At 32.7% G+C, this 16,291-nt stretch overlaps 2 protein-coding genes and 1 long non-coding RNA gene across 9 annotated transcripts in view; 2 read left to right on the forward strand and 1 right to left on the reverse strand.

Moving 5' to 3' along the window:
* The window catches only part of LOC106617226 (modifier of mdg4), a 35,227-nt gene extending 31,352 nt beyond the window's left edge, over positions 1 to 3,875 (forward strand). Inside the window, exons 5-6 of one of the 5 annotated variants that reach the window (XR_011394942.1) lie at positions 42 to 802; positions 854 to 1,507. Coding sequence is in view for 3 of the 5 variants with exons in the window: in XM_070105908.1 (XP_069962009.1) it covers positions 2,719 to 2,998; positions 3,280 to 3,304 (305 nt within the window). In the remaining 2 variants the exon portion in view is untranslated. Of the gene's footprint in view, positions 1 to 41; positions 803 to 853; positions 1,508 to 1,632; positions 2,120 to 2,718; positions 2,999 to 3,279 lie in introns of those variants that run through there. The other 4 variants (XR_011394941.1, XM_070105908.1, XM_070105909.1 and 1 more) reach the window with 4 other exon arrangements.
* Positions 2,505 to 7,765, reverse strand: LOC138855827 (uncharacterized). Its single transcript, XR_011394943.1, has 2 exons — positions 7,115 to 7,765; positions 2,505 to 2,996 (listed from the first exon to the last, which is right to left on the reverse strand). It is a non-coding gene; the product is annotated as an uncharacterized lncRNA (long non-coding RNA).
* A 2,534-nt stretch (positions 7,766 to 10,299) lies between these two features.
* aus (argus) overlaps positions 10,300 to 16,291 on the forward strand; it is a 34,588-nt gene continuing 28,596 nt past the window's right edge. For 2 of the 3 annotated variants that reach the window (XM_014234348.3, XM_070105897.1), the window contains exon 1: positions 10,300 to 10,820. The gene's annotated coding sequence lies outside the window, so the exon portion shown is untranslated. The remainder of the gene's footprint in view (positions 10,821 to 16,291) is intronic. The other variant, XM_014234350.3, reaches the window with a different exon arrangement.

Raw genomic sequence — 16,291 nt, forward strand, 5'->3', positions numbered from 1 at the left:
GTTTAAGGAACTATAATGATTGCTCTTAATTTCAATTGCAGGCACAACATCGTTTGAAGCCCCCGTAAATAATGTTAAAAATATAAATCGGTCTATAGATGTCGATGATGCTTCAGATATTCATTACATTTCAAGCCAAAAGGGACGGACATTATTAGTACATAGAGGATTTCATTATGTGCATGAAAAGCGAATACGAAATAAGGTATATTGGAGGTGTACACAATATACAACGCGACGAAAATGTCACGGCCGGGTACACACTGAGAATGGGCGCATTGTACATAAAAGTTTACACAATCATAACGCGAACACCCTAATGGAGAGGAAATCACATTTCCGAAGAAATAACTAAACTGATACTTAAAGGCACCAATGTAAAACTAGCCTAGGCGTTTATAGTTTGGATATAGAGGGGGTCGTAATCCCTACAACCAACAGTTGTGTTACTGAGAAATTGGAATTGAATGATTTGTATTATATACAAAGCATCAAATATCATATAATTTTAGTCTGTGTTTTTTCTATAGTTTTTAAACCTTATAGTTTTTGCAGAAAAGTGAGAATATGTGCAAATTGAGACATGTATATTAAAAATAATAATAGCACATTGATACAATATATTTAGTGCCTAGAGAAAAACATATAATATTCATATAACTGTAATTTTTAATGATATTTTGGAATTACGTTTCAGAGAAGTGAATTTACTTTATATGATATATTTCTTAGAGGGCTGCAGAGTACACACATGTTTGTAAAAATTTTCGTCTTCAAAAATAATTTTCGGAAAATGCTAGAGGTACTCAATTTAAAAATATGTCAAACAAACAATTTTTACCATATTACTAAGTGTTTCTTTTTTCAATTACAGATTTCAAATTTAAAAAAAAATACCAAAAACGATGTTCAGAATTTAGAGAAAAAGGAAGTCGTTTGCCGAAGTAAGAGGGTGATGCTAGAGGGAATGTAGTATACGCCCAACAATAACGATACAAAATATTAGTCTTCTTTGTTATTGAAACAAACAATATACCTCGGGACGGGAGTGCTAATTAGAAGAAACTCATAACAAATAATATTTACCATGTAAAAATGATGGTCAAGAAGTGGGGGCGAGTAGTAAGTGCAATAATATTTAGGGGTTATGTTGTAGGAAAATGGGATTAACTACAATAATATATCTTTCATCGCGAAATTGTCAAACAACAGAATGACCGATAGATATTAATTGAATAGTGTTCATACTAGAGCAAAAGTTAAAATTTCTATACGAGCTATTTATATAAACAAACAATAAATATCAATACAATATTTAAGGAATAGAGTTATAAGTAATATATTATATATTAATTGTACTTATTTAAAACTTGTTTGGTCCTTAAAAAATGTAACTGGACTAATAGCTAAATAAAACACATATGTTAAATAAATACACATGAGAAGGTGAGTCTAAGGTATATTTAAAGCAATTGATAAAGAAATGATATGAAACTTAAAATAAAAACGGTGTTTTTTTTGCAACAACAGTTTACCAATTAAAAATTTTTTTATTGTACTATATTTCTAATTATCTTGGATATAGACTAAACATCATTGCCATATACTAATTTAATCTTTCAATCTTTACAGGCAAGAAATCCAAAACTACATTGCCGCTCTCTGCGCTAGCATCATTTGGAAATACCAAGAAGAAGCGTAAAAAGTTGATAATTAACTCATTTGAATTTGTTATCGATCGCATGCTGAAGCAGAGCACCAATTGGCGTTGTGCCCGGTACAAAAGTGCTAAATGTAAGGCACGAGCTACAACACGAATGGTTAATGGTGTAGAACGTTACGTCTTACGGAATGCCGAACATTCGCACGAGTAAATTGATGTTTGCCCGCTAAATAGTTTTTCTCAGAAAATGATATTAATAAAAATATATAAAAGACAAATACTACGATCCTAATTGATTCACAAAATTTGCGTATATAACAAAAATAATGCGTATGGCTTTCGCCAATATACATATATATCTCAAGATTTTTTATTGGCTTACATTTATAGTTTTGTGGCTTAAAACATACTCTAACTAAATATGAATAAATTGATTGTTTGATACGGTGTGAGAAATTTGATGTATTTGCTGGTATGTAGAACTTATAAATAATGAATTTGTTACTATCCTTATCCAATTTGAATACAATACGTTCTGTTTTTTTCGAAATTTAAAGTTTTTAGTTCAACAGTGTGTGGATTACAGTAATGAAACGCTCTTTAATGGAAGATACTAATACAATTTTTTAATAATTCGTATTGAGCGTTATTATTACCTCATTCATTGGTGAGTTGATGTTAAAAATGATGTACATATGTATGTATATAAATTATAAATGAAAAGTTTTGTAATGAATTTTCCTCAATTTAACAAAATTTAAATAAATAAAGCGTAAATCATAATATATAAATAATACTCGCTGAAGATTTTATTGCCCATAATTAAAATAGAGTTGAAATATTATATAGTATTTTTATTATAATTTATTTATTGAATAACTTGCTATACATATATACTTGCATAAACATAATTAAAAATATAAATATGCTGACTTTTCAAGAGTTTTAATATTAACTATAACGCTTTCACTTTTCTAATCTTTAGTTACAATGATTTCAAATTTAATGAAGTTTTTATTGACACATGTTTTTTTATTACTGATTTCTATTTCCAGCTTTGGAGTCTTTAGCGAAGAAATGCGGCTTAATGATTACACAAGGCAAAAAAGGAAAACCGAAATTGTTATTCGCCGGCTTTGCATACTTTCGCAATAACAGCAAAGGCCCCAAAACTTACTGGCTGTGCGCAAAGAATCGTGACAATCGTTGCCGTGCGCGCATCATCACTTGCTCTAAGACTGGCGCTTTGCTAATCAAAAATCAAAGCCACAACCATCCACCACCCCCGCCGCTTCCAGGCTCCGCAAATAATCGCAAGGATTTCAAAAAAGAACTGTAATGATATTAATGAAAAAAAGTTTAGAAGCATATGACTATAGAATAATGACAGTAAAATATATTGAAAATACAAATAAATGGAGTGTAGTGCATTTTTTCCAGTGCTAAAATAAGTTAAATTGTTTGATACGAGTACATATTTCGATTTCATGTTAGGTTTTTCACATGTTATCGATTGTTTATTTGAATATATTTATTTATTTAATTTAAATCTATAATATTATAATTCATTTGTCCACTCTGTTATACATACTTAATAATTTTAATTCGATTTTTAGTTATTTTCATTACAGAGGGTTCTGATATTTGTGGCATACAATCTATTCGTTATGTTTTGGGGCAACGTGGCGCTCGTAAGATGATCTGTGATGGTTATTCGTATATATGCGCCAAAAAGGTGAAGTCACGTAAATATTGGATATGTGCCAAGCAGCGCAGTCGCAATTGTAAAGCCCGCCTTATAACCGATGTCAATGAGGAGGAGTTTTCTGTGCGGAATGTCGAACACAATCATCCGCCGGAAAGAGTTTTCAGTGGATTGGGCTCGAATCATAACGAAGGCGAAATCACGAATTGATTTTGGTGTTGAATATAGCAAAGTTGATATTTCGCAAATTCGCTTAGATCTTTGTGTATATGTGGTATGTTTGCATTATATAATATATCGAAATTTAGTTTTTATGCGTTAAAGTTCCTGTTGTTCCTTCATATGTGCATACAAATGTATAATAGTAGTCGACATTGTTGGCATTCAAAACAAAGCATTTAAAGAAACTATTAACATTTAAGATAACCATTTAATGCTCGATATTTACAATAAATATAGAGGTAGTTTGTCATTGACTACCGAAAGGTTATCGCAACAAAATAAAAAGAGTTTCCGATTATTTTTTTATTATATTATCTATACGTATTAAGCTTCAGCTAGCAGATGTATCCAAGTTATAACGAAAATTAAAAATGTATTTTCAATATAAGTAGTTTCTATATTATATCGTTTTTACTTCTCCTGCATACTTATGCTGCTATGTTATTTCGCATTTTAGGTCACGATATGTAGAACTGTTAGAATTAGTAAGGAATTCGTACTCAATATACTATGGTGTTATAATTAAAATGTGAACAACAACAACAAGAAAATTCAGCTTATTCCATCAAGTTACAACTATATATCCTTTTAATAGTTATTTAGAAATATGTTACTTGCTTACATATACATATATTTTCTATATATTATATCCTTATTATTAAGTTAACAGAAAAACACCCAATTTATTGTACATGGTTTACGAAACATCAGTCAAAAAACGGTTATTTTTCGGCTTAAAGTACACTTTATGGTCCTAAAATGTTTGGTACAAAAGTTCCCTCGTAATCTGTTATGTGACAAAGTGTTCGAGTTTGTCGGCTCAACTAGTAAAACTTTATACGTGACGAAATAATCTTTTTGAAATCAGGCGATAGTACTCGGACGTACTACACGTATCCACTGAAAATTTAACTGTAGCTTTATAGTAACATTTTCTTGCAAACTAAAAAGTTTAACATTTTCTTACGAGTCCACCATTAATTTTACTAGCATAGTGTGTGTTTTTAGAGTTACCGTCATCCCCAGAGGCCCTCTTGAAAGAGGTGAGGTATGTTTAAGCGGCACACCGATTGTGGCAGCCCAAAAATGTCGATTTTTGGAAATTAAAAACTACTGTATCAATTTCGACCACGGTCGAAAAAGAATCAAAAATTGGCAATATGGTGGTTTTTAAGAAAATGTTCAGTTTTATAGCACAGTTTTATTTAGTGCAGCACATTCGAAATATGATTTTTCGCGAAAAACGCTGTTAACGATAAACTAATAGAGCTAACTGAACTGAGCGGCTTCACTTTGCCTGTAACTCAATAAATATTTCAAATGTTCATTTACAATTAATATAGTATTTTTAAAGGTATAGACGGATCAAAATATGCAACATATATAAAAAAAATTGTTGGTTTAAATTTCACACTGAAAGAATGTTTAAATCGGCATTGGTCACCAATTAACTTAAAAGTTCTTTTCTCTTTTCTCCCTAACCACGAGTTAATAGACCTATTTGCCTATATGATTGTTGTCGGATTTTGTTGATTTAAAAATGTGTAATGTATTGTCAAATCTACATCATAATTTTGGGGAAGGTTTTTCACAAATTGGACGAGCTCCCATTTAAGTAAAGCAGCGACAACTTTCGGCGAAGTCCCACAATGCTTTGTAAACGTTTTGTCTTCTCACGTCTTTTTTTCATTTATCTACCTTATTTACCTATTCTTTTTAGAAGGAAACGTCTTGAAAGTTGTTTATAACCGTTGGATGCAAACCGTTGGCATTACGATTTTTGATTTAGTTATACAAAAGTTTTTGCTTTAAAATTGTATCTGTGAAGGATATTATAGCTTTGGTGCAGCCGAAGGTAACGTGTTTTTTAAAATGAAAATCTTATGTCGAGTTAAATTGATTTTTTTTTACGTTTTTTACAACTGTGTGCTTATTTAATAATTGCTTACAAATATAACAGTTAAATCTATAAATTCGTTAAATTTGTAATGGAAAGTCATTCGAGAACCTAAATTAGGAAACAGTCAGATGTTGGCCCAAATAGCAGAAGGGACTTTAAACGTCAAAGATAGTATTCATTATCTCTTTCATAAAGAAAAAAATAAAAATAAATTTATTTTTTGGTTATCAAACAAAGGAAATCTCTTTGAAGAAGCTTTAAGCTGTTGCTAGGCGATAAGATTACAATTATCGGACCTATTAGGGTCAGCTAAAGCGAGACATCCTTATATTGAAATACCAAAATTTACTACTTTAAAACTCTAACTTTAACCTATGTATATATATTCATAGGTATATACAAACATACATACATAAGTACATATTTAACCGCTGCGAACGCAAAGGTGAATACATTGTACTTAAGTATGAACAAATGGCAATTTTTGTAATTGGTTAAATGTGTATTAGTAAGTAGTACGTTTGTATGTTAGTTAGAATATTGGTATGTAGCATTTATGAATGCATAAATGCTCGCAGATACTTTTATGTCTCAGTCCTTAGTCATTTCTCGTGCTGCATTGCTTTTTAATGACAGCGTCGTCAGTATTCCTCAATGCTCTTGTTGTGGTTATAAGCAAACACACACATACATGCACACAAACGCAGGGACACAAAGCCAGCACCGTACACAAAGATTCAGATCTAGGTTGGTTTGTCCGTGCGTGTGCGGTTAATAAATCCCGCGGGAATGCTTTTAATTTATTGCTGGCACAGCAGTAAAATGTACAATGTTCGCAATGCACGCAGTTGCTTGCTTGCTTGGTTGGCTGGCTGGTTCTTTGGTCGCCCATGTGGAAGTAGACGATGGTAGTTTTGCATGCCACTGTTGCTCATGTCATGCTCTCATGCAAACACAAACCCAAACATAGTCAGTCACACACACATACACATATGCATGCAAACGCTTGTAGCTGGAGACAGCAAGTCTACAAACATAAAAATTATAATATCTAAATGCGAACGAGCAGGTGGCAACTGTGAGACGTTGCATCCCATGTACGTATGTCCGTATGTTTGTATTTGTGTTTGTCGCCTTGGTGGCGTTTCGGAAGTGACCGCTGTCTGAATTCCCTCCTGAGCGAGTCTAATTTTTTCTTATTGTTTATATAAGTGCTTTGTTTGGAAAGTGTAAGTGTAAATTTAATATGTCTTCGCTAAATACACATCCTATATACAAACATACTCGTACATTAGCACACATGTCTTTTCAGAAGCTGCTCTTTTGATTCAACAAATGCATTTAAAGCGAGGTGTTGACTCAATTTACTACATTATATAAATCAGTTTCATTCATACATATGGTATGTGCTCATAATAAGGACTGAATTTTGAAGGTTGCTTAAGTTGAGGACGGGCAGCCGACGACTTAGCATGTTACAGGTATGTATTTGGTATGTCGGCGTGAAGGTATGGAATTAGGTAGAGTTTCTTTGTTGGTTCTTGGAGAAATGTTTATTGAATTCTAATGCTGGTATTTAATATACATATATTTAAACTCTGCGGTTGTGCCGCTGTGGGATTACCTTAGCTGCTAGACAATTATACCAATAACTCTTATAATTGGTAGCGCTGTATACTCGTAGTTGTAAATCATTTCGGTTACCAGGTGAAACTTATCGCGGAGACGTTATTAGACGTGTATTAAGTATTTTATAAGCCATTTGGGAGTTGCAGCTGATGTGTGTTGGTGTCACTATTATATACAGCTAAAATGGAACTGTTATGTATGTATGTCTGTTTGACAATTGATCTTGATATAGCCGCTTATTGGGTAAGTATTTTTGGTAGAAACCCGAAATTTAGTGAAAAGATATCTACATCTTGATCCCGCCCAAGTTTCCTAATTTTCTAACACGTTGCTTTTATCAAAGCCTTCAAAATAGTCACATTCTACATTAAAATATACTATTCTTTAAATTGGCTCTGCAAAAAATTTATATCTCAAGCTTCAAACAGTTTTTGACATATTACCCAGCGTTGACTTTTTTTCGGTAAAAAAAAAAGCAGATAATGAAATCACCACACCACTTCTGGCTCCATTCTATTTACTGCCATTTATTCAACACTCTTTTTGTACGAGTCACCGCTAAGGTTTCGGGCCCATAAGATTCACCAAAACTGTTTGGCTTGATCTATATGTTGCAGGTGTTGGATCCCTTTGTCATTTCTCTGGCGCTAACATGACGATTTTCGAGCAAAGTTTTTTTAATTTTTTCGCTTTTATCGTGAGCTGACATGGCAGGACGACTCGTAACCTATATGTTTTATGATTTATAAACAAAGCCTTCTCCTTCCCCACCTAAACAAAACAGATTTATTTTTGACCGCATTACTTATCTAATTATTAAATTATACTACATATATAACTTTTAATTTCATTTAATTAACATACATATACATACCTATTTTATATTCAAAATTTATATTCTCGTTCGTATTAAATGTTTTTGTTTAAGGGGTTATATCTACTTGTGAATTTCAAAAAAATTATATTATTCTTAGCTCTTATATTTATATATCTTATACATATATCGAATGTATGTTCATATATTTGAGAATATTCTCCGAAAATTTAAAGCTTATCCGGCAAATAGATTCGGAGATATTAGCGTATTTGTAAGAACTGTTTTCAAAGTCAGTGAGGAAAATTTCTCCGAAACGGCTGGACCTATCGGTCCACACTATTTTCACACAACCTACACACTGATCGAAGGTGGAAGAGTTTTGATAATAATATGGATTATAAACAATTTTTTTGGGAAAACCGGCATTTCGCCAAAAATCAAAAATTTTAATCCGTCCTTCGATCATTGCCTGTATTTATTTATAGTATAAATAAATTGTTTTAGTTTTTGAATTTATGATATTTTAAGCAGAAGAATCTTCGCCCCGCCAGATACTTTTACAAGTCCCTCTGGAGCGGGATCAAGGGAATTCAAAATGTTTTAAAATGAATCGCCGTTTTTATAGTGTAAATTATATGTGTTATGTCTGTACCACAAATATATTTTTTTATTTATTTATTAAATAAAATGCCTCTTCAAGATTAATTCACAAAAATCGTGTTTGTTCTGATTTGCAAGCGGATATAATTCCTTAATAAGTTCAGCGTCTTATAACTTTCCTCTTTAGTCTTTATTGCAATATAAACATTCCAGCTTGAAGTCTAGCTTAATTAGCTTAGATCAAATTTCAGCTTTTAAAGAAACATTTGGTTGTGTGTGAAAGTTAAAAGTGAAAGTTCTGAGGCTTAGCAGATCTTTGAAAAGCCGCTTAATTATCACCCAGTAAATATTGTTCCTCAATTAGAAATATTGTTTCACAATTACCCTTTGTTAGTGCGCCTACTGTATCACCAATAGTATTTACATATGTACATATGTATGTTATGTACATAATTTTGTAAGTATGTAGGAATGCTTTCAAGCGCAATCACATACTTAAGTTTGCAATGCAGGTAAATTGCAGCACTGCTAATTATTACTCATAACTCTTGCGTAATTGAAAAGAAATGCCTTGAGTAATTGAAGAGTCGGATGAGTGTGTATTGTCAGACAAAAACTTTCTGAATGAACAATAAGCTAGACTATATGACGTCCGTAGATAATGTTGAGGTTCTTAGAATTATTATTAAAAGATTTAGAGTTTTTACAGTAAATACTGTCTTTCATGAATCATATATAAGTATATAGCTCTAGTTTGGTTTCTTAAAATAAACATTGTGCGAAATTATATGATAGCTATGTGAACTACAGCGTTTATTCATAGAAACTGTTATCTAAAATACCCCTGCTGGAAAAATCATATAGAAATAGTACCCAATTACTTTGGGACACAGAATTCGTTAGAAATGCACCCTTTAAATAGATATGTATATATTAAACAGAAATGTCGGCCAAGGTTGGGGTATCTCCAACAATGTGCTAAAGATAATATTTTCCAATTGGGAATTAAGTTGCTTATCTAATTTAGTACATAGTCACACTTGTATATACAAATGTACATGCGTACATATGTAGGTAATGATTCAATTATGTTCGTCGCTTAAATTTATCTGCACAAATATAAAAATTTGCTTAGCAATCACCTTAGAATCCAAATTATCTACTAAGTGACCAAATCTGAAGTATTCATTAAGCAGCCACTAACTGGAGTAAGTGTTAAGTGTTAATTATAGATAAAAAAAACTCTTATGAACTTGCAAGTAAAGCGTACATACATTTCCAGTTATGGACGATACTATCTTCTGTCAAAATTGATAAAATTGAAACGGAACGAAAAATCAATAAAAATTCGTTTCTTTGCACTAGTGAGCTACTAAGATGAATTTAAGTGCGGAAAGATAAAAAGACAGTGAGAGCGTATACTATGGTAAATGCAGGGTGAACTAAAGAGCACACAACAACAGAGAATTCTCTCAGCACAACTAAACTGCATTGAAACTAGGAGCGTGCAATGTGTGGAAATTCGCCGCAGAATTGACCGCCACCAATGTTGGTCCGGTTTTGGAAGTAATTGAGCGCCGCATACTGGCGGTGGTAGAATACCACATTCGACACGCTACTTATACCATTCATCCCGCTCGCACTTATTTCATAACAGTTATGATAATGCTACATTTAGCAAGCAGCCGCTGCTGTTCTATTCACAATGTCATCATCACCTCGCTGTGGGCGCATTGAGAGCATATCACTTTATGCTATCGGCTGTAGGTTGTCGACCGAGTGTTGTTTCACAGCTGCCGCGTCAAGGAGCAAACGCATACGTAGCGTGTGCTTGAATTGACTCTGGACTCTCATGTGTGCCGACACTCTTTGGAACACTCGGCGAGACTTGGTTAGCTACGAAAAAGAGTGAGCGTGAAACATTGCGCTATTTGCCATACGAGAGCCGCGGCTGCTACTAGTAGACATTGAACTTTAGTACAACAAGGTGGTTAATATTTGGAGCGGCTAACAAAATGTTTTGTGTATTTGCAAGAAGAAATTGAAATTAGTAAAACTGAAAAAGCACAGTCACAGTCATAGTCCCAATCGCAGCCGCAGTCAAAGCCACAGCTTGGGCGCATATACTATACAACGGGCAGCGGTAGTAGCTACTACTACCACATACACACTCGCACTAGCCAAGCCAAGGCATTAGCATTCAATTAAAACAAAGAAGTTAGTGGTCGCAGCTGCAGCTACACAAAAAGTCTGAATGTGTGTAAAGGTTTAAATTGTGAAAAAGGTGAATATTAATTCGGAAAAAAATTTAATAAAAATGTAAATTAATAGCTATAGCTCACAGAAATTATTATTTAAAGAATTGTATGAAAATGTTGCTAAACATTACAAGTAAAAGCGAAAAAGTGAAGTGTAGTCTGAAAAATACATATGCACATACATATAACTTATAATGTACATATCTCAATATGTATATAGTAAGTAGACGCATATGTACAAATATACATAAAAAATTGTTGTTATTAACCAAAAGAAAGCATATTGTGTGCTAATAAGTTCAATAAAGGAAAAATTATTGTGTTCAAACAGAAAGCGAGTATTCGATTTTTCCACCGAAAATTGTGTAAAATTTTGTATACCCTCAAAAGAAAACCCCCTGCGTGAGTGACGTGAACTGAAACCCGTACTAGTGTCGTGTCGCCCCTTTCACCGCTCAGTTATGCTCTCACGACACCGCTCCCTAAAGTGGTGCATGTGAAACTTCGCTTCGCCAACATGTGCATATGTATGCATGTAGATATGTAAGTATGTACGTATGTATATGTGCATTTACGGGAATAAATTTTTCAACTTCAACTCGGAAGCACCTCACCAGATCGAGCGACATTCTGTATTACACTGGATGATGGGCGCTTAACTACGGTCATACATACAAAAGTATGTAAATGCATATGCTTGTGTTTGTGTGTGTATGTTTAAAAGTAATTCCTTACCTTTCGTTCGTCTGTCGTGAACATTTGAAGTATCTGGCGCTCCGCCAGACTGCACTGAAATAATAAACGCAGCAAGAAATAAATCGAACCAGCCCAAAAGGAATCGAACGGAATCAAAAGCCAAAGGGGAACAGTAGGCAACGGAACGTTACTTGTGTATGAGAGTCGGAAAAAATGTTGAAAACTTGAAGTTTATCATAAGAAAATTAATATTCCAACAAAACGGCTATCATAAAATCTAGATATGTATGTGTGTGTGTCCCCATGCATGAAGCGTTCATAGAATGGAGTCACAGTGGCAAGTTGGAGCGGCACAGCGGCACACATTTCCAAATAATCATATCTAAAAATTATATCTAAACCCAATTACTCAGTTTCTCACAAAGGTAACGAAGTTTCATGCACACCAGAAAAAAAAACGAAAGAAAGATGGAATTAACTGAAACACTGAATAAGCGCATCTCTTTGACGTTAACTCTGCGTTTCCATGATCCCATGGCATTTATTTATCAAGAGCGAGTGTTCAAGAGAACGCATACTCCGACTTTACGGAATGCCACGAGCGCTCACGACAGGATAATAGTTAAAAATGCAATAAAATAAAATAAAATAGCGATATCGAATGGCGCTGCAAAAGGACAGATCGAAATGAAACTGGTTCAGCCTGCCTGTAGTGCTGAAGCTGATCTATAGCCGCAGCTGCTATTTGTGCTCTTACAGCACTGCAAGGATTTCAGGCATCGTGGTCTTGCTCTGTAGGCGAGCTTTTACGGCAGGTCCTTCGCTACTGAATCTATGAGAGAGTATCCAGTAGTCGATTCGCCGCGTAGTTGTGGAAAAACACACCTTACACTTATGTACTAACACTGCTGTGCCGTTTTTAGAACGATAATAATCATAACTACAATCAGATTATGCTGATGACGGTAACGTATATCATAATTGCGATTATGTTGCTGAACACTATCCTGTGCATACATACATACATCCCTGTATATACATGCATATGTGTGTATATCTACGTGCATATGTTTAGGTATTAATTGTTTATAATTCGTCGCAATGTGTAAAAAAGAAAAAAGCCAAAAAGTGCACCTAGCAGTGTAATTGTGTATGTATGTAATACAATAAAACAAAAAAGGTATAATTGTGCATAGATTAACCTTGAAATCTACGTAAAAACTGAAACACAGAAATTGTTTCAGTTTTAAAATCAGAAATATATAACAGTGCGTGCAATAGATTAATAATTTTTTAAAATCAGGAATATAAACTACCAAACTCGCTATGAACTTTGCTGCTACTCTAATGATCACATCCTCAAAACTAAAGTTATCGTTTAGTTTCATTTCTTTATTTAGATAAGTTCTTCTATTCCTGGAAATGAATGGTCTCTGTTATAATATATTTAATTTTCAGCTCATAATTAACGATTCTTTCCTTAGCATATTACTGCATATTGAATTGATAATAACAAATTTAAAAATATATAAATATTTACAGTAGTTACATAAATTTTCAACAAGTTGAAAGTCAGTGAATAGGTTCAAAACATGATTAAAAATAACATACTAAAAGTCCTCATCGTTCCGATATGTGGAAAAAAATACTCGAGGTCAAATGTCAAAAAATATTATTTAGCGATTTTCAACGACATGGTAAGTTGCATCAAAAATTACCTTAGTCAAAATATCTTTTTCCTAAGACCTACCATTTTAGAGACAGTAATGGTCGTTATAATATGCACACGTCCTCTATGAGATAGTCACTTATCGCGTTGTTACAACTTTCAGAAACGGTAGCTCTTAACAAAAGAAGTATTTATAAACTTTTATAAATAATTTGATGATCTTTAATTTTTGCTCAAAGTAATTTTACAACTTACCATTTCGTTGAAAATCGCGAAATTCACCTTTGTCTTCGAATATTTTTTTTAACATATCAGAATGATGAGGACTTTTAGTATGTTATTTTTAAACATCTTTTAAACAATTTGGATGGATTATTGGTTAATAGTCTAAATATTTCAGAATGCAACTATAAATGAAAAATTATTTTAGTCCTCTTACACAAGAAATGTTTTGAATTCCTATACTGGAAAATAATATATTTTTTTATCAGATTGGACGCATCTGCTTCACAAAGCTTTTCGTTTCTTTACTTATTTGATTCGGTTATAAAACATTCAGCGACTTACCAATGACTAAAGCACCTCTATTAGCTTTTTCATGACTAAATTTTACTCTGATCGAGGCATGGAAACTATTTGAAACACATTTTCATTATCTTTAACATATTTTCGTTATAAATATTTTAGCGATATGTCAAACTACTGTCAACTCTAGAGTTAGAAATTTATTCACCTACTTAAATACGACCTTTAAACTAGTCTCATTAGAAACTTAAATTGTCACAAAATGATAGATCAGGATGCCCAGTTGGCAAAGGCAAGATGGAAATTATATTTATGATAAAATTTTGCCTCGAAAACACAGTTGGATAGTTCTATAGAAATTACGGATTTCAGACCTAATCACAGTTGCCTAAAAGTTAATTATTGATGGCCAAAAGTGAGTGATTTGTAAGACCAAGGTTTTAACATACTAAATGACCACAAAGTTGAGTCATGACTTCGATCCAATCTATTTACAATTCAATAAACTATCAAAGTTTGAATAGAGTATTTAAGTTACCGGCATATATTGTATATGCCCATATTATACATATGTACATCTGTATATACATATGTGTAGGCATATCACTGAAATTGTTGTGCTTTCTAAAAGTCCAAACCATTTTCGAAATTGGGGCATTGATTAAAGTCATTTTAATACCCGCGTAAATCAAATAAATTCCTTATTTAATAAAGTTTATTTTCTATAATTCCCTTGTCTTTTTGTTCGTCATATAGATATATGTAAAGAAATCCGCTATTCATGCAAGAACTGAAAAGGCCTTGTCCACGTTGCTTCCCTCCCTAATATATATTTATGGCATATCTTCTACTTTTTGACAGGCAGAATGCATGAAAAATAAAATGGTTTAGTGGCAGTAGGCGCACCATGCCAGGCTACTATTTAGTGCACTGCAAGATGTCTGCATAAATTTAAAAATTTATCAACCCTCCGCTCTTTCGAAGATATGTGCCTACACACACGCACATTAGAGCACACGTAGATTGTATGTATATTTATAATATGTAGATAAAAGTACACCTTTAAATGGAGCCACATATAATAAATACATATTCAGATAGAAGATATCTATGCATAAATACATAGACCATGTCAGGTGTGTTAAGGCGCCCTGAGGCGTCTGCTGTTCTATCAACGTTGCCCCTACCGAAAAAAACGAAACTTAAATTACTCGTATAATTTTGTAATTTATTTTTTTAATATAAATTTATGCATATTATACCTCATCCAGTGCCAGTGACACGGTAGTCTTATTTACATAAAGATGTGCGCTAAAGCCTGTTTGGTATTCGTGTGTGCGTGCGTGTTTTCTTATAGTTCTTTTAGTCGTAATATCATTTATAGCGTAGTCGCCTCAACTTGCTTGGTGCTTGTTCCTCTCAGCATGCAACAATGCAGACGGACGAACATACATTTACACCTACGTAGTAAAACTCGTTAATATGTATGTATTCTTAGCACTTCGTATTAGGGTGATCAAAAAAAAAATTGAAACATTTTGCTTCGGTCGAAATATAAGAGTGTAAAACATAATTAACGGTTTACAAACCGTGAATTTTCTTATAAAAATTATAAGTTTTATGAATACTTGATTAGTTCAGGTTGGCTTTTAAAAGCACCTCCTAAGCACGATTGGATATGTAGTACCTCTTAGCAGTAAAAACAAAAATTTTTACTTTATATCTTGTTAAAATCAAGTTAATTTTTTGTGGAAGTCGTAAATTTTAAGCTCGTACATCTAGACAGGATCCACTGAGCTTTATTTTTCGATTGGGTTTTAGTTTTAGAGAAGTCAAGTTAATTTTTTTCGAAGATCCGACATTGAGCATATAGTAACTGTCATCGAATAAAGTTATACACAAATGAAAAAGAGGAATAGCGTAGATTCTCTCCATATTTCCATATTTTAATTTTTTCAAACTTCTTAGGCAAATATTTCGAGCTCCAAATGGAAAAATTCCTTTTTTACTTATGACTCAATCTCCCGAAAAATATTGGTTTCGTCCAATACCTAGCCGAGTGTTGTACAGTGTAAGATGTAAATTTTAAATATTATTTATATAGAAATTTGGTTGTAATTCATTGAAATTTATACATTGTTAATTTGTATACTCAGATTTCTATTTTAAAATCGATAAAAAAATTGTTTAAAAATACTTTCAAAAACTCTCTTATTGTTTAATGGAAAATAAAGTGTTAATACATTTCTAAATCTCGATATTCAAATAACCATTCATTACATTACATAAGTTAATACTTTTTTATATTTTTAAGAATTTCAAGAATGTATTTATTAAATTTGAACACATAGTAATTTCATCCTATTGGATCGACCACCCTAATATCTAGGTATGTTTGCATTTGAATGTGTCATTTTTGAATATAAAAGCAATAAATAACGGATAATAACACATCACAGTAGCTTGGAACAGTGTTGCACACACTCGCCTCACGGTAAAAGAAATAACTTCAAAATTTGGGAAGAATTTAGTTAATAAGTCTAAAATACCTACATATGTTTTAAGCATATGAAAAGAATACTGGTATAATTTGCTAGATGTTATAGA

This window comes from Bactrocera oleae, chromosome 2, assembly GCF_042242935.1.
Source record: "Bactrocera oleae isolate idBacOlea1 chromosome 2, idBacOlea1, whole genome shotgun sequence".
NCBI lineage: Eukaryota > Metazoa > Arthropoda > Insecta > Diptera > Tephritidae > Bactrocera > Bactrocera oleae.